This window comes from Oncorhynchus clarkii, chromosome 10, assembly GCF_045791955.1.
Source record: "Oncorhynchus clarkii lewisi isolate Uvic-CL-2024 chromosome 10, UVic_Ocla_1.0, whole genome shotgun sequence".
Classification (NCBI taxonomy): Eukaryota; Metazoa; Chordata; class Actinopteri; order Salmoniformes; family Salmonidae; genus Oncorhynchus; species Oncorhynchus clarkii.
This window is the reverse complement of record NC_092156.1, coordinates 51,632,796-51,660,186: the sequence shown is the minus strand read 5'-3', so window position 1 is coordinate 51,660,186 and position 27,391 is coordinate 51,632,796. Positions and strand designations below refer to the sequence as shown.

The window sequence follows — 27,391 nt, the reverse complement described above, 5'->3', positions numbered from 1 at the left end:
AATAGCAGTCAATATTTATCGTCATCTTAATTCCGTCTCATCTGAAAATTGTAAATTCTTGGTAATCTGCACGAACCCTGGCTAACAAGTTGAATCAGCGATACAAAATAGCGTTTAATTATTTATGTACTAAATACATAACTAATCACACATACACATAATTAAATCATAACTTGATTACAAATGACGTCATAAAGGAAAACGTCCCTAGCGGGCAGAACAGATATGACAGCTTGTTACACAAAAGAAAAGTGGCTGGGTTTGAGTGAAAGAGCGGGAAGACTGAGGGACACAGGGAGAAGCTGTGCTATCGTAAATACAGTATCTTATGCATTCGAAATTACCGCCCATTTGGAAAAGGAAAATGCAATAAATATTTACTCTGAGCTGCGCTTCGGTATGTTGGTGGTAGATGGAAGGCCGTGTTGCCCAACCGAGTCCTTTGTCCTTTGAAGAATGTCTCTGCTGGTCAATTGTATACGTTGTAGTAACTTCGTTGTGTGGTAGACGGGATACTCTGTCTGTTCCTTCCTAACCCTCGTTTGCATCTGCTGTTGCTAACTCAACGGCTAGGAGGTATCACTTCTGTAGTGAATAAGAGTTCAAAGTTCATACTATTTGCAACCAAAGCTCACGCTGATGTTGGCTTCGTTCTGTAGTTATTATCTGAACCATTCTGACATCGGACCGTCGTCCTCACATCCTCAGAACAGTAGGTTATATTGTCGTCAAGGCTTTATATAGGAAGGGAGAGGAGGGCGTGTTTGAAAAGTTTTATAGCCCATGTCCCTTCACAGGGGCGGGCCACTGATTGAGCAGAGCCCTACCATATGAAAACCCAAATCTCACATTTTAGAAGCTAAAATCACAATTCATCCCATCACGAATAATTTCATATTCAAACATTTAAATTGAACAACAATTCCATGTGAATCCGATAACTCTGATGTGTAGACTTTCCACTGTAGAGTTTGTTATCTTATCATTGATGAGAATGTCTCCGATGACCACCGAACTGACACCATATTCATTAACTTCTTGCTCCTACTTGAGACGCAGATGTCTCAAGTAGACACCTGGAAATGCAAATGCGCTACGCTAAATGCTAAATGTACTCGTTAAAACTCAAACGTTCATCAAAATGCACATGCAGGGTATTGAATTAAAGCTACACTCGTTGTGAACCTAGCCAACAAGTCAGATTTTTAAAATGCTTTTCGGCGAAAGCATGAGAAGCTATTATCTGATAGCATGCAACACCCCAAAATGCCTGAATGCGACGTAAACAAAGATTTAGCTAAGCCGGCGCTACACAAAACGCAGAAATAAAATATAAAACATTCATTACCTTTGACGAGCTTCTTTCTTGGCACTCCTATATGCCCCATAAACATCACTATTGGGTCTTTTTTTCGTTTAAATCGGTCCATATATACCCAAAATAGCTTTCTATGGAAGCTGTGTGATTCAGAAAAAAACATTGTTTTAAAACGCAGCGTCATTTTTTAAAATTAAAAAAGTCGACGATAAACTTTCACAAAACACTTCGAAATACTTTTCTAATCCAACTTTAGGTATTAGTAAACGTTTATAATCTATCAAAATGATTACAGTGCGATGTGTATTCAATAGCTCCTCGTCTTCAAATCAATGGCTGAAAATGTGCACCTCACAACATCCTGGCTGAGACCAGAAGAAATTGAATCCAGTTAGTTGGATTTACCAACAAAAAAGTCCCTGGAAAATGACGACAATGGCGACATCGTGTGGAATCTGTAGGATGCAGGTTTGCATGCAGGTCCATAATTAATTTTGTGCCCTTTTAACAACCCATGAAAGTGACGCATGGAAATTATTTTTAGCTTTCAGAGAGCAGTTTTTCTTGCGCTTTTCGATGAAACACACAATCTGTTATAGTCACAGCCGTGATTTAACCAGTTTTAGAAACTTCAGAGTGTTTTCTATCCACACATACTAATCATATGCATATACTATATTCCTGGCATGAGTAGCAGGACGCTGAAAAGTTGCGCGATTTTTAACAGAATGTTCGAAAAAGGAGGGGGTAGACTTAAGAGGTTTTAAGTACCACGGCATATGTTCAATTGGTCAGATTACCAGAATATAGTTCATTTCCCCCCACCTTCTGAATCTCTATGTTAACCAAGGGTTTTGCAAATGTAACATCAGTAGGGTAGAGAGGGGAAAAAGGGGTGAAGAGGTATTTAGACTGTCATAAACCTACCCCCAGGCCAACGTCATGACAACACTCACACCTGTGTTAACGAGCGAATCACTGACATGATGTCAGCTAGTCCTTTTATGGCAAGGCTGAAATGTAGAAATGTGGAAATGTTTTTTTGGATTCAGTTCATTTGCATGACAAAGAGGGACTTTGCAATTAATTGCAATTCATCTGATCACTCTTCATAACATTCTGGAGGATATGCAAATTGCCATCATACAAACTGAGGCAGCAGACTTTGTGAAAATTAATATTTGTGTCATTCTCAAAACTTTTGGCCACGACTGTACTTAGAGTGCCTTGAAAAGTTTTTGCCCTCATTATTCACAATTCACATACCTGCATTTGCTTGTTCAAGTAGGCTATCCATCCCCATTTAGGGCAGCAGGTAGCCTAGCGGTTAGAGCATTCGGCCAGCAACAGAAACGTCACTAGTTTGAATCCCAGAGCTGACATTGTGGAAAATTTGACCCTGTGACCGTGAGTAAGTCACTTAACCCTTATTGTTCCAGGACAGCCGTTGATAATGGCAGACTCTTGCCGTGACCCCATTCTCCGAGAGTATCTCAGGGAATGTTGGATACGCAAACAACATTTCCAACATACACATGCGTATACTTTACATACACACTTGTACATGTGTGAAATAGGACAAATGTTAGCACACGCCAAATTAGTGTTTTCAAAGAGTGCCCCTCGTCCGATTACCAAAGACACGCCCCTATTCAGTCATCCTACAATGTTATATCAACGACAGTTTTCTGTGACAATCTGCCTTGCATATCGGCAAGGATACAACTGGAGCCTAGTATTTTGTGCGAATGAATGCATAAAGACATTAGGCCTACGTGTGCACACAGTGCCATGTAACAAGAGAAGCAATTTATGATACCATGCTTCTGACCCTACCCTATTTAGAAATATTGTTGTTGGTTTTAAAAACAGATTGATTGTTTTTTGTTTAATTTCATTAACCTCTCTGCGAGTAAGGCTAGTTTCCTGAATTTCCGCCTGTCTGACGTGCCCAAAGTAAACTGCCTGTTACTCAAGCCCAGAAGCTAGGATATGCATATAATTTGTAGAATTGGATAGCAGACACTCTGAAGTTTTCAAAACTGTTACAATAATGTCAGTGAGTATAACAATACTGATATAGCAGGCGAAAACCAGAGGAATTGATCCGGAATTGTTTGTTTTGGAGCTCACAATGACTTCCAATGCAATGCTATTGAAAGATTCTAATTTCCACCTCCCAGATTGCAGTTACTATGGCTTCCACTAGATGTCAACAGTCTTTATACAAGGTTTTAGGCTTGTTTTTTTTAAATGAAGAAGTGTTTGTAGTCGTTCCAAGTTGAGCACCAGGGCAAATGTAGTCTTTTGCGCGCGTGAACGTGGGCACACATTTTCCTTTGCTATTGAACATAGTAATCTCCGTCTGAAATATTATCGTTAATTTAGATATTAGACAACCTGAGGAATAATAAAAAACATTGTTTGACTACTTTGGACAAAAATTGCTGGTATCTTTTTGGAATCTTTTGTATGCATGTTGAAGGACTGGATTATTGAATTCAATGGCGCCAACTAAACAGCGTTTTTGGGATATAAAGAAGGACTTTATCGAACAAAACGACCATTCATTGTGTAGCTGGGACCCTTGGGATTGCAAACAGAGGAAAAGTAAGTAAGTCAAAGTAAGTGATTTATTTTATCGCTATTTTGTGATTTTTTTGTCACCTGTGCTGGTGTGAAAAGGATGTTGTTGTGGGGCGCTGTCCTCAGTCAATCGAATGCTATGCTTTCGCCGTGAAGCCTTTTTGAAATCTGACAACGCAGTTAGATTACCAAGATTCTAAGCTAAAGAATCATGTATGACACTTTTATTGTCATGAATGTTTAATATTACGATTTTGTATTTTGAATTTGGCGCGCTCCGATTTCACCGGATGCTGTCGAACTTTATCCCGCTAGCGGGATCTCCGCTCTAAGAGATTTTAACAACCAAACTTATTAGAACGATTCACTGTCTATGGGTTTATGGCTGAAATACAATGCAATTTCATCTGCTATTTCTGGAGAAGAGCAAATATGATCTGTAAGATGGTTCCATGATAGCTATAAAACACTATATTTGCCTTTCTCTTTATCCAGTTGCCTTGTCTGTATTATACACCCATGGGGAGCAGTTATGGTGCCTGTAACTGTATTTAGACCTAGCCTATTTAAAACAAGTTATTGTTTTGTTTTTTTGAATTATACGTTGTCTTTTTAGGCTTTATCAATAGCCTAGTGAATTTAATCTTGCTTATTGAGTATGTTTGGCATGTCAGACTGCAATGTACAGTAGACCTAGCCACTATATCAGTGCAAATGTTATAATCTATGTTTAACAATGTATTTCCATATTGAAGAAATGCAATTAGAACAATGTGGACTGAAAACATGTTCAACATATTTTGCAAATATGGGCAGGCTATTTAACCCACTAGGCTATAATGGGACTAACATTTTAATTGGAGTTGATGACAAAGCAATACATAAAATACAGTAAATACACAACTTGAAGCAGCTACTTATTTAGCCATGGAGCACGTTTTGATTGGCCGTTGAGGGGCCAAGCCTCAACTCACCCACAACTTGTTTATTCATAAAATACCCAGCCCTTTCGCGCCACTGCCAGCTACCACTCCCATATTTCCGGTTCTGAAGATATCTAAAATATTTCTGACAGCCCCCTGAACCTCTAACACTACCTCCAGCGCTAAGATTTACCATTGGGATAGGTTTGTTAAAATAGAGCCCTAGAACTTTAACACTAGAAATTTAACACTAGAACTTGACCACTAGAATTAGAATACTACAACTAGAAAACTGTAGAACACTAGAACTTGAATACTAGAACTAGATGCCCCAAAACAGAACAGACTCCAGAGTCATAACAAACCATGGGCTACAATCAGACAGCAACACCTGAAGTACAGCAGATACAATCATAACACATCATACAGTCATGCTGTCAGAACCCCTTACAAAACATCACCCATCCTCAACAAATAGAGCTGGGCCTTTCCACGAAATGAGTCCATTTTGGGTAGTGTAACTTCATGAAAAGAAGGCGTTTTAATTCACATAACTTTAACATTCTGTCAGAAAGGGCATGTGTTCAACTTAATAAAAAACTATTTTTTACATTGACCCATTTCAGTTTTCCACCAAAAAACACCAGAAAATGGCCAAAAAGAGCAGAACCAAAACCACTATGATTTTACTATTAGATGTTTAATGTTTCTTTAGATTTTTTAAAATGAATATTTCACCATATTGAAACATTAAATCAATTCATTAAATCAATCAATTTCCTAGAAGTCACAGAGTACACAGAGGGACATGCCAAAATGTTGAATCTTGGAACAAGTTTATATAATTGTATATGTGGTCTATATTAAATGGCACTTCATTGAACATAACAGGCTTTTAAATGCAATATTGGTGCTCAATTGCTACTTAAAATATCAAAGGGACCCAGAAAGTACCCAGCAACTGCTTAAATGTATTGCCTTGGAAAAGAGCAAGCATATCAAAGCTGTGAATGAAAGGACATTTGGACACTGGACTTCATTCAGGACTTTGGAAGTTGTATCGCTTTGCATGTGCTTGTTGTATTTTTAAAAATTATTGTGAAGTAGCCTAGAAGTATACTGTGCCCTTTCTGCTATGTATGTTGCAATACCATATAAAAATGTACTTTACTAATGAAATAACTAGCTGCATGCTATAGGATTTTTTTTAAATCCGAGAACATGTTTTCATGCTGTTATTACTTCTGTTTGTCAGTGAATAAGACCTCCCCATTTTGAATTGGTGTGACCTGTCTGTGTGTCTGTCTTGCCTCTTGTCTGTCCGTCTGTTTGTGTCTGTGTCTCTGGCAAGATGCAAGATGGCACCGACAGACATCGCAGCTCTTTTTGTTAGATACTGCGCTGTTGGAGCTAGGAACACAAGCATTTCGCTACACCCGCAATAACATCTGCTAAATATGTGTATGTGACAAATAACATTTGATTTGATCTGTCTGTTGGTCTATCTGTCTACCTGTAGGAGACAGATGCGCTTGAGGTGGGGACCAAGCAGTTTGAGGACTTGGAGTTCCGTCAGCTGGAGAGAGAGAGCGGTCTGGAGGAAGAGAAGGAGACGCTCAGCAGACAGCTACTCCTGGAAAGGGCCGAGTACCACCGCAGCGTGGCCAAGAGAAAGGTAGAACAGGACACACTGCTACACAGTAGTCTACACCATATTGGTCATGATGAACCCTTTTCACACTACTGAGCTGAACTGTAATACGCTGGCCTGGTTAGTTGTTAGCCTCTACGGGATTGGTGTCCCTATACTGGGATAGTTGCGCTAATGTGATTAGCATGACATTGTAAGTAACAACAAACTTTCCAGGATACAGACATGTCTTATATGGGCAGAACGCTTAAATTCCTGTTAATCTAACGGCACTGTCCAATTTCAGTAGCTATTACAGTGAAAAAATACCATGCTATTGTTTGAAGAGAGTGCACAACAACAACAAACTTTTATCATGGCAACTGGCATGATACATTCACCTCTGAAGGTAAATAATGTACTTATATTCAGTAATCTTGCTCTGATTTGTCATCCGAAGGTCCCAGAGATAAAATGTAGCATGTTTTTTTATATTAAATACATTTTTATATTAAAATGTAGGAACTGGGTTCCACAGTTTGAACCCCTGCTTTCTCTGGCTCCACACCCACCCCGCCTGGCCATCTAGATGTGTGAAAGTTAGTGTTTAAGCTAATGATCCATCATGTATGACATTCCTGGGAGTGTGTAAACTTAAATACTTTATTACCATAGCATACCATATCATTTTTGTATGTTCTCTATAGTTATGTACTTGAAAATGTATCAATTGACCAATTCGGCACATTGGGCAGACATAATATTGTCCAGTATTGCAATGCTTCACTGGATCAATCTGAAACTGCACACAATTTAGATGTTGGCCAACATCTAAATTGCGGCTAAACAGCAATATTATATTATGGCATTTCTCTTGCATTTCAAAGATGATGGAACAAAAAATATATAGAAAACGCATTTTTTTGTTTGTATTTTCTTTTACTAGATCTAATGTGTTACAGTGCCTTGCGAAAGTATTCGGCCCCCTTGAACTTTGCAACCTTTTGCCACATTTCAGGCTTCAAACATAAAGATATAAAACTGTATTTTTTTGTGAAGAATCAACAACAAGTGGGACACTTGAAGTGAAGTGAAGTGGAACGACATTTATTGGATATTTCAAACTTTTTTAACAAATCAAAAACTGAAAAATTGGGCGTGCAAAATTATTCAGCCCCTTTACTTTCAGTGCAGCAAACTCTCTCCAGAAGTTCAGTGAGGATCTCTGAATGATCCAACGTTGACCTACATGACTAATGAGGATAAATACAATCCACCTGTGTGTAATCAAGTCTCCGTATAAATGCACCTGCACTGTGATAGTCTCAGAGGTCCGTTAAAAGCGCAGAGAGCATCATGAAGAACAAGGAACACACCAGGCAGGTCCGAGATACTGTTGTGAAGAAGTTTAAAGCCGGATTTGGATACAAAAAGATTTCCCAAGCTTTAAACATCCCAAGGAGCACTGTGCAAGCGATAATAATGAAATGGAAGGAGTATCAGACCACTGCAAATCTACCAAGACCTGGCCGTCCCTCTAAACTTTCAGCTCATACAAGGAGAAGACTGATCAGAAATGCAGCCAAGAGGCCCATGATCACTCTGGATGAACTGCAGAGATCTACAGCTGAGGTGGGAGACTCTGTCCATAGGACAACACACCATCCCCACTATCAAACATGGTGGTGGCAGCATCATGGTTTGGGCCTGCTTTTCTTCAGCAGGGACAGGGAAGATGGTTAAAATTGATGGGAAGATGGATGGAGCCAAATACAGGACCATTCTGGAAGAAAACCTGATGGAGTCTGCAAAAGACCTGAGACTGGGACAGAGATTTGTCTTCCAACAAGACAATGATCCAAAACATAAAGCAAAATCTACAATGGAATGGTTCAAAAATAATCATATCCAGGTGTTAGAATGGCCAAGTCAAAGTCCAGACCTGAATCCAATCGAGAATCTGTGGAAAGAACTGAAAACTGCTGTTCACAAATGCTCTCCATCCAACCTCACTGAGCTCGAGCTGTTTTGCAAGGAGGAATGGGAAAAAATTTCAGTCTCTCGATGTGCAAAACTGATAGAGACATACCCCAAGCGACTTACAGCTGTAATCTCAGCAAAAGGTGGCGCTACAAAGTATTAACTTAGGGGGGGCTGAATAATTTTGCACGCCCAATTTTTCAGTTTTTGATTTGTTAAAAAAGTTTTAAATATCCAATAAATGTCGTTCCACTTCATGATTGTGTCCCACTTGTTGTTGATTCTTCACAAAAAAATACAGTTTTATATCTTTATGTTTGAAGCCTGAAATGTGGCAAAAGGTCGCAAAGTTCAAGGGGGCCGAATACTTTCGCAAGGCACTGTATATTCTCCTACATTAATTTCACATTTCCACAAACTTCAACGTGTTTCCTTTCAAATGGTACCAAGAATATGCATATCCTTTGCTTCAGGTCCTGAGCTACAGGCAGTTAGATTTGGGTGTCATTTTAGGCAATTTGTTTTTAAAAAGGGTACGATTCTTAAGAGGTTTTTAAGCATCCACCACAGTTGCTAATACCGTACTGAAAAGGACAATGAGAAAATAAAATATCAAAACTAGTTCAGTATGGTTCAGGTTGGGACAATAGTGTGAGAGCGATAATAGTCATACCATCATGGAAAAAGTATGGAATTAAAAAATCCTTTGAGCTTGCATTGTAAGATGGGATGTAAAGCGAAGTGCACCTTGTTCTTTAGGAGAAGATGGCTGCTCTGGAGGTGCAGGCCAACCAGTTAGGGCTGCAGGCAGCTCAGGACTGTGAGAGGATGGCTAAAGACAGGACCCTGGCCCTACAGCTGCTTCATAAAGAAAAGGACAGGCTGTCTACTCTGGAGAAGAGATACCACACTCTGACAGGAGGACGGAGCTTCCCCAAGCTCTGCAGCACCATGAAAGAGGTGAGAATTGAATTGAATTCATCTTGATTTGTCCAGATAGTATTTAAATACTATTTAATTATTTGTTTCTTAGGCTTAAAAATCTAGATACTTTTTTGTTTGTTTTTGTTTTAGAATTATTTGAAAGGGGGAGGTGCCTTTACAAGCCTCAGTTTTTGTTTTACCTCTTCGGCACATGCTCTTTTTGTTTGCCTTTAAACCTCTCTTTATATTGATAATAATAATAAATAGTCCACTCAGCAGCAACCGTCACTGTTTCCTAGAGAGTCATGGGATCTATAAAAAACAACCCACAAGCCTGACAACTAACAAGTGAGGCCGCAGTACCTCAGAGATGCTGAGGACTCTTGTTAGTGTAAATTGCTGACATCACTGAGCTGGCCTCTCTTACTGAGAGGAGATCAGCTATGTTTGTCAAGCTGGACTTTAGTCTAAATTATATAGGTGAAGGCTTTTCTACTGCTGTGTTGCTGTAATGAATAGAGGATAGTCATTGTTTACAGTGTATTTACAATAGAACAGGTTAAACCATAGACTTTTGAGTACACGTTTGACTGAAAACTTTTACTGAAAACAGGAAGTACCAGTGCTGCATATCAGCGAACCTGACCTGGTACAGGGGGAGGTTGTCCCTCCTCCACATCCTCCCTGCCCTCCTCCTGCCTCCTTCTCTTCTTCCTCCCCTGACCTCTGTCCCACCAGGCCACAGGAGGTAAACACACTGACGCATGTGGACTGACTAAACTACCCATAATGCAGCCTGACTACACTACCCACAATCCCCCTTCCTTTGGGGATGTATCCTACCTGGCTTGCTCTGCATTTGTCTTGTGTCCACTAATATAAATGGACATGAGAGGAATATTTCACCTTTATTAACAAGGCAAGTCAATTAAGAACAAATTCTTATTTTCAATGACGGCCTAGGAACAGTGGGTTAACTGTCTTGTTCAGGGGCATAACGACAGATTTTTACCTTGTCAGCTTGGGGATTTGATCTTGCAACCTTTCGGTTACTAGTCCAACGCTCTAACCACTAGGCTACCTGCCGCCCCAATATGTGTTTTTGAGAAGCTTGAAAAATAATCCCTTGTTTGTATTAGTCTGTAGGTGTGTCTTATGACAAGGTGGCCTGTGCCTGAATGTTTCTGCATCTACATTTGTATCGTTTGTGTTGGGGTTGTCTCAATTTGTGACGTTGGATCCAGTGTGTTTGTTTTTTGTGGCTTGGCTGGCTTACCTTTACCCTTTGTGATGAGTACCTGTACTGTAGTTTGAGGTGAGTTATTTTTTGTGTGATAATGATCAAATACAAAATTAATTTTAGGAACTCGTGCATGTGTGTGGGAATCTCTGAGTATGTGTGTGTGTGTGTGTGTGTGTGTGTTTGTTTAACTATCCTTGTGGGTACCATAAGTCCTCACAAGGATTGTAAAACAAGGGATATTATTCAGGGTGGACATTTTGCCAGTCCCACAAGGAAAAATGCAATTTTAGGCTTAGGGGTTAGGGTTACAATTAGGGTTAGGGTTAGAATTAAGGTTAGGGTTAGGGGTTAGAGTTTGGGTTATGGTTAGGTTAAAGGTTAAGGTTAGATCAATTATTTGGTCCCTACAAGGATAGCAATAGAAAAGTGTGTGTGTGTGTGTGTGTGGGGGGGGTGGGGGGGGGGGTGTACGAAAAAGTACAAACATGTATGCATTCTCTACTGTTAGTAGCTCTGGGTAAGAGCGTCTGCTAAATAACTAAAATGTAAAAAAAAAAAAAACATGTATGGGAATGTAAGGGTATTTTGTCTTTAGGTATACAATATATCCCTTATTTCAACTTGTGTGTGCTTGTGTTGTGGGTGTTGGTGTTGATGCAGGAGTACCTCAGGCTCGCTGATGTCTATAAGATGTATGGGAGCGGTGGTCCTCTCCCGACCTACTCTACCTCCCCTGCTCCTCACTGCCTCTCTCTCACTGTTGCTGCAGCAGCTCTGCCCGGCGAGGTAGAATATACCACCTACTTTCTATTATTCCCTCTGTTTCTGTTGGCTTTCTTGGACATATACCCTTGGTTAACATTCCTACCTCTCTCTGCTCTCTCCCAATATCTACAACCTTTGCCTTGTGTGTGTGTGTGTTTGTGTCTGTGCGCATTTGTGTGTTGATTATCTTTGTAAAGGAATACGTCACAGTTAGTCAGTTAAGCCAGATGTTGGGGATGCAGAAACTTGGCCCCTCCCCCGCACTTTCTATCCAGTCATTCCAGCTTGCGCTCGCTGACGCTGCCTTCTCCTGCCACACAACTCCATGTGACACCTCCCCCACTATCTCAGTTGAGGTGTGTGCCTCCCTCCTGGCTTTAAACCCCTCTTACCTTTCAGACTGTCACACGTAGACCATGTTTATATGGTTTATGGAGATATGGAATAAAATGTATTGTGGATGAAGTTATCTTGGGATTTGCTATAGATAAACTGAGCTTTCTCCTTTTTCATGTAGTGTGGTTAGAATGTCGTTTTTGGTGAATGGACCAACCTTTTTGCGCATTCTGAAATTACTTTACTTTATTCACTATGTTATGAATGGTTTCTATTACTGTCTGGGTAAAAGAAAGTATTCGCCATCAGCTTTATATTACTCATATCAAGTAATTTCTGTTCTATTACTTCTTATTTCTCCTGCCTCCTACCTCTTTTATGCTTCTCATCCTGTCTCTGTTGCTCTCCTTCTTTGCTCTCCTCTGCCTGGACTCTCTGCACCACCCCACCCCTCTCAGAGCCAGCCTGAGTGGATTAGACCTCACAACCCGGCCCTTAACTTAGAGCGCTGGTACCAGGACATAATGTCAGCAGGGGAGCCCCACCACCAGTCATGCCCTCCCCCTCTCCCTGCTAAGTCTCACTCCTCACGCAGACCTAGCCAGGTAAACCTCTCGCCTCTCTTTGCTTTAATCTACTACGCTATTTGTTCTATTCTTTATTTCATTTCCTGATATTATGTTTGGCATTTTGATCAGGGTTGGGTTGCTGGCCAGTGTTGGTGATTGTTGACATCAGTCATCTTGGTCTCCGGTTGTGTCATTGAGACCTTTTCTGGTCACCTGTCTGACTCCTCTGGTCTTGTCTTCAGGTGTACCGGTCAAAACCAGATGGTGATGTAGGTCAGACAGCATCACGCTCTAGTAGTGTCAATGGTACTGCCAGCCCTCCACAGTCCAATGGGGTTACACTGGGCCGAAGCACACCCATCAAGGTAACGGACTCTCGTATACATCCTCTACCCATAGATCATGGTGGTAGGAACTATTTTATTATACTCTATGCTCTTCCCTTCTCTTTTATTATATTCTATTCCATATTATATTCTGATATTCTCTATTATATTCTACATGTATACGTAATACCTCTTCATAACTCCCAACTCTCTCTGTCCCCTCCCAGGGTCTCCAGCTGGTGTCCAGGGAGCTGTCGGCATCAGGCCCTCCAGACATGGTGATGGATACCAGGAGACAGCTGTCACTGCAGAGCAAAGGTAACAGAGCCCCTCCCTTTCCCCTGTCTGGTTCCATCTAAACTCAGCAAAAAAATAAACATCCCTTTTTCAGGACCTGTCTTTCAAAGATAATTTGTAAAATCTAAATAACTTCAAATATCTTTATTGTAAAGGGTTTAAACACTGTTTCCCATGCTTGTTCAATGAACCATAAACAATTAATGAACATGCACCTGTGGAACGGTCGTTAAGACACTAACAGCTTACAGACGGTAGGCAATTAAGGTCACAGTTGTGAAAACTTAGGACACTAAAGAGGCCTTTCTACTGACTCTGAAAAACACCAAAAGAAAGATGCCCAGGGTTCCTGCTCATTTGCGTGAACGTGCCTTAGGCATGCTGCAAGGAGACATGAGGACTGCAGATGTGGCCAGGCTAATAAATTGCAATGTCCGTACTGTGAGACGCCTAAGACAGTGCTACAGGGAGACAGGACGGACAGCTGATCGTCCTCGCAGTGGCAGACCACGTGTAACAATACCTGCACAAGATCGGTACGTCTGAACATCACATCTGCGGGACAGGTTCAGGATGGCAACAACAACTGCCGAGTTACATCAGGAACACACAATCCCTCCATCAGTGCTCAGACTGTCCGCAATAGGTTGAGAGAGGCTGGACTGAGGGCTGTAGGCCTGTTGTAAGGCAGGTCCTCACCAGACATCATCGGCAGCAATGTTGCCTATGGGCACAAACCCACCGTTGCTGGACCAGACAGGACTGGCAAAAAGTGCTCTTCACTGACAAGTCACGGTTTTGTCTCACCAGGGGTGATGGTTGGAATCCCGTTTATCGTTAAAGGAATGAGCGTTACACCGAGGCCTGTACTCTGGAGCGGGATCGATTTGGAGGTGGAGGGTCCGTCATGGTCTGGGGCGGTGTGTCACAGCATCATCGGACTGAGCTTGTTGTCATTGCAGGCAATCTCAACGTTGTGCGTTACAGGGAATACATCCTTCTCCCTCATGTGGTACCCTTCCGGCAGGCTCATCCTAACATGACCCTCCAGCATGACAATGCCACCAGCCATACTGCTCGTTCTGTACGGGATTTCCCGCAAGACAGGAATGTCAGTGTTCAGCCATGGCCAGCGAAGAGCCCGGATCTCAATCCCATTGAGCACGTCTGGGACCTGTTAGATCGGAGGTTGAGGGCTAGGGCCATTCCCCCAGAAATGTCCTGGAACTTGCAGGTGCCTTGGTGGAAAAGTGGAGTAACATCTCACAGCAAGAAGTGGCAAATCTGGTGCAGTCCATGAGGAGGAAATGCACTGCAGTACTTAATGCAGCTGATGGCCACACCAGATACTGACTGTTACTTTTGATTTTGACCCGGCACTTTGTACAGGCACACATTATTCAATTTCTGTTAGTCACATGTCTGTGGAACTTATTCAGTTGTCTTGAATCTTGTTATGTTCATACAAATATTTACACATGTTACGTTTGCTGAAAATAAACGCAGTTGACTGTGAGAGGACGTTTCTTTTTTTGTTGAGTTTACTAGTACACATCACTGCTTCTCCCACTTCTACAGTATAATTCCATCATAGCCAAAAGACCATGGACGTTACCGTACCTCTGAGACTAGAACCAAAACTATGATGTTGTTGGAGAAAAGATCAACTGTAGGGGGAAACTGTTGGGAAATTGTTTGATGAATTGCATGTATACAGCAGGATTAATTTGTAAGAGACCTGGGTCTCAATATTGTTCAATACTGTTGAAATAAAGTTTAAGTAAAATAAATGCAAAACCAGATAAAATGCCTCATATAGTAGAATGCTGCACTTAAAAGGGTGCCGTTGTTCTTCACTTAAATTGTTCTTACATTGTGGTTTCACAGAGTCCCTCCCACCTAACTCTGAACCTTCCCCAGTTGTAGACGGTCCAACAGGTAGTGGGTATTTTCTTCCTCGTGGCCCCTATGCTCTAGAAAAAAATGTATGTTTTTTTTTGTATTCGAGCCTATAACACAGAATTCAGACCAGCTATGGCTATGATGCAAAAATATAGCCCTCCAAAATGTCTGGATCAATGATATGGCATCAACAGAGCCATACAGTGCATTCAGAAAGTATTCAGACCACTTTACTTTTTCCACATTTTGTTACCTTACAGACTTATTATAAAATCTATTAAATACATTTTTTCCCTCATTAATCTACACACAATACCACATAACGACAAAGCGAAAACAGGATTTTAGAAATTCTTGCAAATGTAATAACAATAAAAAACAGAAATACCTTATTTACACCCTTTGCTATGAGACTCAAAATTGAGCTCAGGTGCATCCTGTTTCCATTGATCATCCTTGCAATGTTTCTACAACTGGATTGGAGTCCACCTGTGATAAATTCAATTGGTTGGAGATGATTTGGAAAGGCACACATCTGTCTCTATAAGGTCCCACAGTTGACAGTGCATGTCAGGACAAAAACCAAGCCATGAGGTCGAAGGAATTGTCTGTAGAGTTCCGAGACAGGATTGTACATCCAGGCACAGGTCTGGGGACGGGTACCAAAACATTTCTGCAGCATTGAAGGTCCCCAAGAACAGAGTGGCCTTCATCATTCTAAAATTTAAGAAGTTTGGAACCACCAATACTCTTCCTTGAGCTGGCCGACCGGCCAAACTGAACAATCGGAGAGAAGACCCTTGGTCAGGGAGGTGACCAAGAACCTGATGATCACTCTGACAGAGCTCCAGAGTTCCTCTGTGGAGATGATTGTCCTTCTGGAAGGTTCTCCCATCTCTGCAGCACTCCACCAATCAGGCCTTTATGGTAGAGTGGCCAGACGGAAGCCACTCCTCAGTAAAAGGCACATTTTGCTTTGTCATTATGTGGTATTGTGTGTCGATTGATGAGGAAAAACAACAATTTAATACATTTTAGAATAAGGCTATAACGTAACAAAATTTAGAGAAAGTCAAGGGGTCTGAATACATTCCGAATGCACTGTATATCATTGAGCGTTAGCATTCTAGCTAACTGCTGCATCCAATGCACTGTAGATAGAAGAATGATATAGATGTAAATATTTCCTCTGCTGAGTATTTCATGCTTTCTCAGCTGACGCTGCTGTTAATATGTCCTTTACAGATAGTTGTTTCAGAGTTGCCCAGATGTTTGGCATGTGTAGGTGCTCTTGACAATGTTCCAGACCTTAGTTAAAGGTCTGGAAAAATCTAAGTAATAGCTTAATGCACTGTTGCAAATCTGAAAAAGAAGCAGATTATTTATTGTACTCCATCTGATTCAACACAATACATATCAGTTACCACAGCAAGTGAAATAACTGCAACACTTAACAAAAAGCTGCAGTCAGTTTCAGAATGGGTGGCTAGAAATAAGTTAGTCTTAAATATAAAAAAAACTGAAAATCATAGTATTTGGGACAAATCATTCACTAAACCCTAAACCTCAACTAAAACTTGTAATTAATAATGTGGAAATTTTGCAAGTTGAGTGTAACCCTGGATTGTACATTGTCATGGTCAAAACATATTGATGCAACTGTAGCTAAGATGTGGAGAAGTTTGTCCATAATAAAGGACTGCTCTGCCTTCTTAACAATGCTATCAACAAGGCAGGTCCTACACACCGTAGTTTTGTCGCACCTGGACTACTGTCCAGTCATGTGGTCAGGTGCCACAAAGAGGGATTTAGGAAAATTACAATTGTCAATCTCTCCTGGCTCAAAGTAGAGGAGAGATTGACTTCATCACTACTTGTATCTGTGAGAAGTATTGACATGTTGAATGCACCAAGCTGTCTGTTTAAAACACTAGCACACAGCTCAGACACCCATGCATAACCCACAAGACATGCCACCAAAGGTCTATTCACAGTCCCCAAGTCCAGAACAGACTATGGGAGGTGCACAGTACTACATAGAGCCAAGACTACATGGAACTCTATTCCACATCAGGTAATTGATGTAAGCAGTAGAATAAGATTTTTTTTTAAACAAGTAAAAATACACCTTATGGAATAACGGGGACTGTGAAGAGACAGTCACAGACACACGCATGCACACACGATAACATATGCATTATACAAACACGTCCACATGGATTTTGTGTTGTAGATTTGTGGTAATCGAGTAGTGGTCTGAGGGAACACACTTAATGTGTTGTGAAATGTCATGTTTTTACTATTATATATTATTTAATTTTTTATTATTATTATTATTATTATTATATATACACTACCGTTCAAAAGTTTGTGTTCACTTAGAAATGTCCTTGTTTTTGAAAGAAGAGCACATTTTAGTCCATTAAAATAACATCAAATTGATCAGAAATACAGTGTAGACATTGTTAATGTTGTAAATAACTACTGTAGCTGGAAACGGCTGATTTGTTATGGAATATCTACATAGGCGTACAGAGGCCCATTATCAGCATCCATCACTCCTGTGTTACAATGGCATGTTGTGTTAGCTAATCCAAGTTATTATTTTAAAAGGGTAATTGATCATTAGAAACCCTTTTGGAATTATGTTAGCAGAGCTGAAAACTGTTGTTCTGATTAAAGAAGCAATAAAACTGTCCTTCTTTAGACTAGTTGAGTATCTGGAGCATCAGTATTTGTGGGTTCGATTACAGGCTCAAAATGGCGAGAAATAACTAACTTTTTTCTGAAACTCATCAGTTTATTCTTGTTCTGAGAAATGAAGGCTATTCCATATGAGGAACTGCCAAGAAACTGAAGCTCTCGTACAATGCTGTGTACTACTCCCTTCACAGAACAGCGCAAACTCTCTCTAATCAGAATAGAAAGAGGAGTGGGAGGCCCCGGTGCACAACTGAGCAAGAGGACAAGTACATTATAGTGTCTAGTTTGAGAAACAGACACCTCACAAGTCCTCAACTGTCAGCTTCATTAAATAGTTCCCGCAAAACAACAGTCTCAACGTCAACAGTGAAGAGGCGACTCCAGGATGCTGGCCTTCTAGGCAGAGTTGCAAAGAGACTGGCCAATAAAAATCAAATATTAAGTTGGGCAAAATAACACAAACACTGGACAGAGGAACTCTGCCTTGAAGGCCAGCATCCTAGAGTAGCCTCTTCACTGTTGACATTTTTACAAATATCCTGGCCTCTGTCAGGTCTAAACAATGTCCTGCTATGACATCTCAGTACCACTGGGTGGTGCTTGCGCTGCAGACATTAGATAACCATTTCACTGTCCTGTTTTCACCTCCACCCATAGGCCCTTCTCCCATGGTCCACCACTCCATCCTGCACCACCAGACACCCCCCTCAGGGGACCCGCAGTACGACACCCTCAGCCTGGAGAGCTCTGACAGCGTCGAGACCTCCGTCTCCACCGGCAACAACTCTGCCTGTTCTCCAGAAAGGTGAGAGACGAGAAGGGGAGAGACGGGGATACCACGGCAACTCAGTCTGTTTCCATGGGAACACTCAAATCTGCCCTCTCTGTGTCCCTGACGATAAGGGGTCACTGTGTTCACTTTTGTTCCCCTGACAACATGTTTTGTTACACGTCTGTTCCCTTGACAACAAGTTTTACTCTAGCTTGTTGCTATGCCAACCCACTCAAGCGGTAGGCAAGGAGAACCTCACCTGTTTGAGTTGTTTATGGAGTTCCCCCGGGGAAGATACTACAGTAGAAACTGTTTCATATATAACTGAGGCAGATATAATAGCAGTTCCATAGTGTTGTACAAAAGCTTCTTGAATGTTATCCACAGAGGAGTGCTACTCTGGTAACTGGTTCTGCTTTGGAGCTTTGTTGTTTGTAGAATGTTGGATTTGGAGTCATGTTTTTATTTACTTCTCATTCCCAGTGCAGTACTGTAGTAAACATCTAATTTGAGATTCACCCCCCCACTCCTTGTGTAGTAGTAACATAACATATTTCTTTCTCCATGTAGTGGCAGTGGGCTTGAGGCCCTGAGGATCGAGGAGATGGAGAAGATGTTGAAGGAGGCTCAGCAGGAGAAAGCCAGGCTGGTGGAGAGCAGAGTGTGTACAAACAACGTGTCTCCCACCAACACCAATGGAGCATATAACCTACAGATAATTATGGCAAATGGAGATTCCTTCTACTACAGTGCAACTGAATTTTAGTTGTCTCAACACCCTTATTCTCTTCTATGTGTCTCACTCTCAATCATTAACCCTTATTTCCCCTGACCCTACCTTGTAACCTTGTTATTGTTTACGTCCTGCACTCTACTAACATGTCTATACTTCCTGTCTCTTTCATCTCTATTACTCCACTCTCCCTTCCTCCATTCTTCTCTCCATCTGTTCTCCTCTCTTTTCCTCCCGCCTGTCCCCAGGAGAGGGAGGTGCAGGCGCGGAGGCAGATGTTGGAGGAGGAGCGGAGGAGGCGCGAGGAGGCCGAGAGGAGGTTGCAGGACGAGACGACCCACAGGCAGAGACTGGTGGAGGAGGAGGTGAAGATGAGAGAGAAGCACTTCTCTCAGGTTAGTGTAACAACGCAGCAGGAGAGGAGGACAGGATGGAGGGGAGGGAGGATGGAGAAAGAGGGGGGTGGAGAGAAGGAAAGACAAGAAATGGGGAGTGAGGGTGGAAAGATCAAACGGTGAGTGAAGAGAGAAAATAAAAAGAGAGGGAGGGGAATGGAGAGTTTGAAGGAAGAAGAGCGAGAGAAAGACAGAGGGAGAGAAGGGAGAGAGTGCAAGAGAGAGAGAGAGAGAGGGTTCACGCTGAAGTATGATATATATCACGCGTGCTTTTAGTTGATTGGGTTTAATTGTCTATATTTTCTGCCATGAACAATGAAACTAAACAAACATCCTCTGGGATGATGACGGTGCACCTGGTGTGCCTAGTTAAGTAATACTTATATTATCATACATATTAAGTCTCCCCACTACACTGCTGCCTCAGCTTGTGCAGTATATGGATGGAACTTTCATTCACACGGTGATAGACATAAAAATAGAATTACTAAAAGGGACATAGCCGAGCCTCAGACCACTACAGTTGAAATAGAATACTCATGGGCACACTCAACATGGCCGTCAGTCCACCCATCACAAACCATTTATTTGAACGGGATATCCATACTAGTCATTCTAATTTTATGGTGAAGCCTCTTTGTGGGGTGTGTTTTAGTGTGTCTGGGGGGGTTTGGATTAAGGAAACAGACACATGTAAGTGTCTCTATGATAATAAAGTAATGTTCTTCACCTCCCTGTCTGTCCTCTTCCCAGGCCCGCCCCATGACACGCTACCTACCCATCAGGAAGGAGGAGTTTGACTTGCGTTCGCACGTGGAGTCATCGGGTCACAACGTAGACACCTGTCCCTACGTCATCCTCTCAGAGAAGATGTGCAAGGGACACCTGGTCAAGATGGGTGGCAAGATCAAGTCGTGGAAGAAACGCTGGTTTGTCTTCGACCGCCTCAAGAGGAACTTCTCCTACTATGCTGGTGAGGAAGGAAGCCATTCCTTAATTAGTAATCACAACATTTATTTCTATGAACCACATAGGAAAGAGGCAATGGCCTAACCACTCTATTAGTGGGTTAATGACATATTTCTGTTATGTAGCCCCGAAGATAAGATATGGCACCCTATTCCCTATGGTGTGGTTTGCCCACTTCTGCCCTATTCTCCGAATCTCCACTCCTCTCTCTCTTTCTCCCTCTCTCGGATCACTTCCGCCTAGCCTTTTCACCCCCTCACTCCTGACGATGATGATGGTGATGAAATAAGCTGCAATACTTTCTGGTGCTGTGCGTTTCTAAGGGAGGCAAAGAGGCTAGGCTAGCTCCTGGCTGGCTTGGTCGTGACTAACAGAACCAAACTCACAACATCTTCAAAAACATTTATCTCATTACGAAGCAGATTTGGCTAATCAAAAAAGGCAAGAGAGAAAGTGGGATGGGTTTCAAAGGATTTGCTTTTTAATTGTTGTCAGCTATTGGTCTGCTTTCTTTGTTTTCCATGTACACTAAAGCGCCTCGCTGGCTGAATATGGATAAATAAATAAATATATATATACACAGTGGGACTGTCAAAAGTTTGGACACACCCACTAATTCAAGGGTTTTTCTTTATTTTTACTATTTTCTACATTGTAGAATAATAGTGAAGGCATCAAAACTATGAAATTGAATCATGTATTAACCAAAAAAGTTTTAAACAAATATATACAGTTTATATTTGAGATTCTTCAAAGTAGCCACCCTTTGCATTGAGGACAGCTTTGCAGTGTGCCTTGTTAAAAGTTAATTTGTGGAATTTCTTTACTTCTTAATGCATTTGAGCCAATCAGGTGTGATGTGACAAGGTAGGGGTGGTACACAGAAGATAGCCCTTTTTGGTAAAAGACCAAGTCCATATTGTGGCAAGAACAGCTCAAATAAGCAAACAGTCTATTATTACTTTAAGACATGAAGGTCAGTTAATCCTGAAATGTTCAAGAACTTTGAAAGTTTATTCAAGTGCAGTCGCAAAAACCATCCAGCACTATGAAGAAACTGTCTCTCATGAGGACTGACACAGGAAAGGAAGACCCAGTTACCTCTGCTGCAGAGGATAAGTTCATTAGAGTTACCAGCTTCAGAAATTGCAGCCCAAATAAATGCTTCACAGAGTTCAAGTAACAGACACATCTCAACATGACTGTTCAGAGGAGATTGTGTGAATCAGGCCTTCATGGTCGACTTGCTGCAAAGTAGCAACTACTCAAGGGCACCAATAAGAAGAGGAGACTTGCTTGGACCAAGAAACACGAGCAATGGACATTAGACCAGTGGAAATCTGTCCTTTGGTTTCATTTGAGTCAAATTTAAGATTTTTGGTTCCAACCGCTGTGTCTTTGTGAGAGGCAGAGTAGGTGAATGGATGATCTCCGCATGTGTGATTCCAACCGGGAAGCATGGAGGAGGAGGTGTGATGGTGTGGGTTGCTTTGCTGGTGACACTGTCAGTGATTTATTTAGAATTCAAGGCACACTTAACCAGCATGGCTACCACAGCATTCTGCAGCTATACGCCATCCCATCTTGTTTGCACTTAGTGGGACTATCATTTGTTTTTCAATGACCCCACACACCTCCAGGTTGTGTAGGGGCTATTTGACCAAGAAGGAGAGTGATGGAGTGCTGCATCAAATGACCTGGCCTCCACAATCACCCGGCCTCAACCCAATTGAGATGGTTTGGGATGAGTTGGACCGCAGAGTGAAGGAAACGCAGCTAACAAGTGCTCAGCATATGTGGGAACCCCTTCAAGAATGTTGTAAAAGTATTCCAGGTGAAGCTGGTTGAGAGAATGCCAAGAGTGTGCAAAGCGGTCATCAAGGCAAAGGGTGGCTACTTTGATTATATTCAATTATATTTTGATTTGTTTAACTTCTTGACGCTACCCATCCCTTAAGCAGGACAATTGTCATCAGCAACCGCTGTCAAATAATATTAGTCAAAAAATATAATATACAGTCAAATAATATTACTAAAAATATTGATATTCATGAAATCACAAGTGCAATATTGCAAAACACAGTTTAGCCTTTTGTTAATCCACCTGTCATCTCAGATTTGGAAATTATGATTTGAAGCAAAAGCAATCCAAGCGTTTGTGTAAGTTTATCGATAGCATGACAAAACATTAAGTACACTTAGCATCAGGTAGCTTGGTCACGAAAATCATAAAAGCAATCAAATTAATCGTTTACCTTTGATGATCTTCGGATGTTTTCACTCACGAGACTCCCAGTTACACAACAAATGTTCATTTTGTTCCATAAAGATTATTTTTACATCCAAAACACATCCGTTTGTTTGTCGGGTTATGTTCAGAAATCCACAGGAAAGAGCGGTCATGACCAAGCAGATGAAAATTCCAAATAATATCCGTAATGTCCACAGAAACGTGTCAAACGTTTTTTATAATCAATCCTCAGGTTCTTTTTAAAATATATAATCGATAATATATCAACCGCAACGGTCTTGTTCAGTAGGAGAGGGAAAGGAAATGGCTGTCCATACTCTGTTGCGCGAGCAAAACTCATATGACCACCTGACGCGATGTTATCTTTCTGGCTCATTTTTCAAAATAAAAGCCTGAAACTATGTCTGAAGACTGTTGACACCTTGAGGAAGCGATAGGAAAAGGAATCTGGTTGATATCCCTTTAAATGGAGCAATGGGAGGCTATGGAACATGGAGTTTTCAAAATAGAAGCCACTTCCTGGTTTGATTTTTCTCAGGGTTTCGCCTGCAATATCAGTTCTGTTATACTCACAGACAATATTTTGACAGTTTTGGAAACTTTAGAGTGTTTCCTAATCTGTCAAATGTATGCATATTCTAGCATCTGGTCCTGAGAAATAGGCCATTTACTTTGGGAACGTTATTTTTCCAAACATAAAAATTAGCTTCAAAGAGGTTAACACTTTTTTGGTTACTACATGATTCGATATATGTAATTTCATAGTTTTGATGTCTTCACTATTATTCTACAATGTAGAAAATAGTCAAAATAAAGAGTGTGTGTAAACTTTTGACTGGTACTGTATATAAAAATCCTTATTTTGCCACACAGGAGGGAGAATTAATTATTAACTCCAATATCAGGTTGGCTCTATTAAACTCAGTTATCTTAATTAAGGGCATTTGTAGACAGTTCCACATCCATCCTAAGACTTATTTTAAGTATATTTATTAATTCATTTGCAGTTTATATTTTGGACTGCACTTGACCATTGAGTATGTAGGAAAAAAATAACATTTAGAAATTCTTGTTGAATTCCAATTCAATTCAATACAGTACAATGAAAAATAGGGTAGATTCACAAAGTAGCCGGCTACAATATCTTAATTTCACGATTTCTTATGTTTGTTTTTTCCTTGAAGCAGCAAGAAAGCTTGACACAATTAAATTCCGTGTTATTTTGTCTGAGTTCATACTGAAACCGAAAGGCCTGTTATTGCATCAGTATAAGACTATGAAATACTGTGATTCTCCCTTCTCTCCTCTGAGACAACTTAAAACACTGTTTTTTTCTCTTATTCTCTCAGATAAGCATGAGTCCAAGCTGAAAGGACTGATCTACTTTCAGGCTATAGAGGAAGTGTACTACGATCACCTGCGCAGTGCCACTAAGGTACAGAACCCTTCACTCTATCCGCTACAGCTCAATACTCAATACATTGTCATTACATTCTTCAGTCATCTTTTTGAATTTATTTTGAATGTATGATCACTTTTTTACTAGTTAATGTACATATTTTGTTTTGTTTTATTGCAATATTAATATTTGGTTTGAAATTGATTATAAATACTTTAAAGGTAATTAACAAGAATTTTTGCAAAGAATGCTCTTACTAGATGTTATTTACTGGAGATATATGTGAATTTTCAAATCACAGAAGAGTGTGTGTAAGAGCTCTCGACAAAGAGAGAGCTGCAGTAATTAACTTATTTGTCAACTAAATGTATTCAAAGACAAGTTACCAATTATATTCTTAGTAATTTTGTGATAATTAACACACTGTCAAATAAAGTTGAAGTGAGTGTTCACAATATACTCTTTTCCACAAAGTATTTTTCACCTTGATAATACTTTATTTTATTTTCCTTCCCCTCTCCCTCTCCCATGCTCTCTCTCCAGAGCCCTAACCCGTCGCTGACCTTCTGTGTGAAGACTCACGACCGGCTCTACTTTATGGTGGCCCCATCTCCAGAGGCCATGAGGATCTGGATGGACGTCATAGTAACCGGGGCGGAGGGATACACACAGTTCATGACCTGAGGGACTGAGCTCTCCGGGAGACAGACCTTCCGACAGGGTTGTGTTTGTTAGGGCATGTAATGGAAAACATTTTTAAACCATTTACAACAGAAAACAAAAATGTTAGTTTATTTTTGGACAAGTCCTAGTAGTTCCTCTATGTTTCAGTCCTTCTTCTTCCGTTTGGTGCCTAATGAACATGACCCAGGAGAGAGAGAGACCATGGGCTTGCTGCTCCCAGATTTCTGTCTGCAGCGCTGCACTCCACTACTGCTGTTCTTTGAGTCCTTTTTTATTTGGCCTTTATTTAACTGTGCAAGTCAGTTAATAAGAACAAATTATTTTTTCAATGTGACGGCCTAGGAACAGTGGGTTAACTGCCTTGTTCAAGGGAAGAACGACAGATTTTTACTTTGTCAGCTCGGGGATTCGATCTTGCAGCCTTTCGGTTACTAGTCCAACGCTCCCACCACTAGGCCTACTTGCCACCCCTGTACCTTTCAGACGTATAGATCTCTGTAACTCACATGGATAGGACTCACATGGATAGGATGCGAAGTTATCCAATATACAGGTAACTGCATAAATTAAAGGAAACACTTGAGAAAATTAGGGATAATTAAGCAATTAACATCCCATCATGCTTAGGGTCATGTACAGTATAAAAATGCCTGGTTGCAGATAATTTTGGCTATGTTGGCTAGAATAGGAGATCTCAGTGACTTTGAAAGAGGGCTCTCAAAGGAGCACTGCCTCCCGAGGGGCACAGCAGTCTAAGGCACTAGCTGTGTCACTACAGATCCTGGTTTGATTCCAGGCTGTGTCGCAGCCGGCTGCGACCGGATGACCCAGCGTCATGGTTCAGTGTTGTCTGGGTTAGGGGAGGGTTGGGCTGGCCGGGATGTCCTTGTCCCTTCGCTCTCTAGCAACTCCTGTGGTGGGCTGGGCGCATGCAGTGCGACTTGGCGGGGTCGTGTTTTGGAGGATGCACAGCTCTCGACTTTCGCCTCTCCCGAGTCCGTACGGGAGTTGCAGCGATGGGACAAGACTGTAACTACCAATTGGATACCATGAAATTGGGGAGAAAAAGGGGGGGGAAAATAAAGATGCATATGGGGTTTAGAGGGTGTGTGTGTGTGTAAGTCGCTCTGGATAAGAGCGTCTGCTCAATGACTAAAATGTAAATGTATATATATATCTCAGTCACCAGATCTCAACCCAATTGAACACTTATGGGAGATTCTGGAGCGGCGCCTGAGACAGCGTTTTCCACCACCATAAACAAAACACCAAGTGATGGAATTTCTCGTGGAAGAATGGTGTTGCATCCCTCCAATAGAGTTCCAGACACTTGTAGAATATATGCCAAGGTGCATTAAAGCTGTTCTGGCGGCTCGTGGTGACCCAATGCCCTATTAAGACTCTTTATGTTGGCGTCTCCTTTATTTTGGCAGTTACCTGTAGCTTTCCAGAGGTAGCCCTGGGTCTCAGACCAGTAAAGATCATAAAGGAAGAAAGGTTTTTACATACGATACTTAAAGGGATGTGTTTTTACTCACTCTGTTTAATATAATAGTCAGTTTAAGGGCTCTATTCAATCCGTATCGCAGAAGGTCAGCATTACAGGGTGATTGAAATGTAAAGGCAATGTTCCTGCATTAGCGGAGACTACATTCATGGTATGTCGGCTCAGTCTGAAATTACTTTTATATTTCTAACGCTTCAGCGACACAGATTGAATAGAGCCCCTAAGCGCTGTATTTATATTGTAGAATTTTAGCCAGACTAGCTAAATGAGAGTTTATACTACCTGACTGTCTCTGGATCTATAAAGTGAACTTTATAAAGACAATATGAACATTTGTAAAGGATCGTTTCCCTTTTGTTGCCAAATGTTTTTAACAGAGTGTATGTGCTACTATATTGCCTCTGAAAATAATTCCTATTTTATTGAATTTGACTAATATTTGATTAACTATAAGTCATCATATTAATGGCATATTATTTAGATTTCACTCATTCTGATGAAATCTAAATCTTTGTGCCAGCTATTGTATGCTTTATGTATGTTTGGTCAGACTGTCAGAAAAATTGTATTAGTTTTTTATATTATTTTAAAGACTTTTCATATGGAAAATAACATAACACAAGCACACCAACATTTAAAACCAGTCTTCTACACCGCAAACAGGGCGGTACTGACAGTGTTGACACTTTCTCCACATAAACACTTTTAAATAAAATTTGCAAATGCATAATTACCAATTGTGTAATCTTAATTTTGTCACTGACAACTCAGGCAGCTAGAACAGTAAATCAATGTGTACTAAATAGATACAACAAAGTTCAATAGTTACTTGCCTTGTTGTTTAAGCAGACATAGCTTATTCCAGGCAGTTCTCCAAAGAAAAGCTTATTTCTTTCCTTTTTGTATTTTTTATGAAAAGAAACTACAACAGTGAATTTACGGTTTATTTATTTTAAAATAATTTTAATAAAAAACATGTTCAACATTTAAAAAAAATTAACATGACAACTATTCTGGATGGCATTTATAGGTGAAGGTGCATTTTAAGAATATCATTCATATGCAATAAATCTAGGACAAGAGAGAGGGATGTAACTATCTATCTCCCTCCCACTTCCCTTCACAGGACCTATGGGATTAGAGTGATTTTCTCTACCTGCAATGTTATACTTTATTTGT

General features: G+C 40.8%; 1 protein-coding gene across 8 annotated transcripts in view; it reads left to right on the top strand.

The window, feature by feature from the left end:
• LOC139418740 (pleckstrin homology-like domain, family B, member 1a) overlaps positions 1-26,945 on the top strand; it is an 84,152-nt gene extending 57,207 nt beyond the window's left edge. For 4 of the 8 annotated variants that reach the window (XM_071168408.1, XM_071168409.1, XM_071168411.1 and 1 more), the window contains 14 exons: positions 6,347-6,502; positions 9,197-9,397; positions 9,975-10,109; positions 11,265-11,390; positions 11,567-11,725; positions 12,164-12,310; positions 12,517-12,639; positions 12,828-12,918; positions 18,160-18,307; positions 18,845-18,935; positions 19,256-19,402; positions 20,156-20,375; positions 23,972-24,057; positions 24,565-26,945. In XM_071168408.1, coding sequence (XP_071024509.1) covers positions 6,347-6,502; positions 9,197-9,397; positions 9,975-10,109; positions 11,265-11,390; positions 11,567-11,725; positions 12,164-12,310; positions 12,517-12,639; positions 12,828-12,918; positions 18,160-18,307; positions 18,845-18,935; positions 19,256-19,402; positions 20,156-20,375; positions 23,972-24,057; positions 24,565-24,705 — 1,971 coding nt within the window. In that variant the 3' untranslated portion in view covers positions 24,706-26,945. The remainder of the gene's footprint in view (positions 1-6,346; positions 6,503-9,196; positions 9,398-9,974; positions 10,110-11,264; positions 11,391-11,566; positions 11,726-12,163; positions 12,311-12,516; positions 12,640-12,827; positions 12,919-18,159; positions 18,308-18,844; positions 18,936-19,255; positions 19,403-20,155; positions 20,376-23,971; positions 24,058-24,564) is intronic. The other 4 variants (XM_071168414.1, XM_071168413.1, XM_071168410.1 and 1 more) reach the window with 3 other exon arrangements.
• The last annotated feature ends 446 nt before the right edge of the window (positions 26,946-27,391 follow it).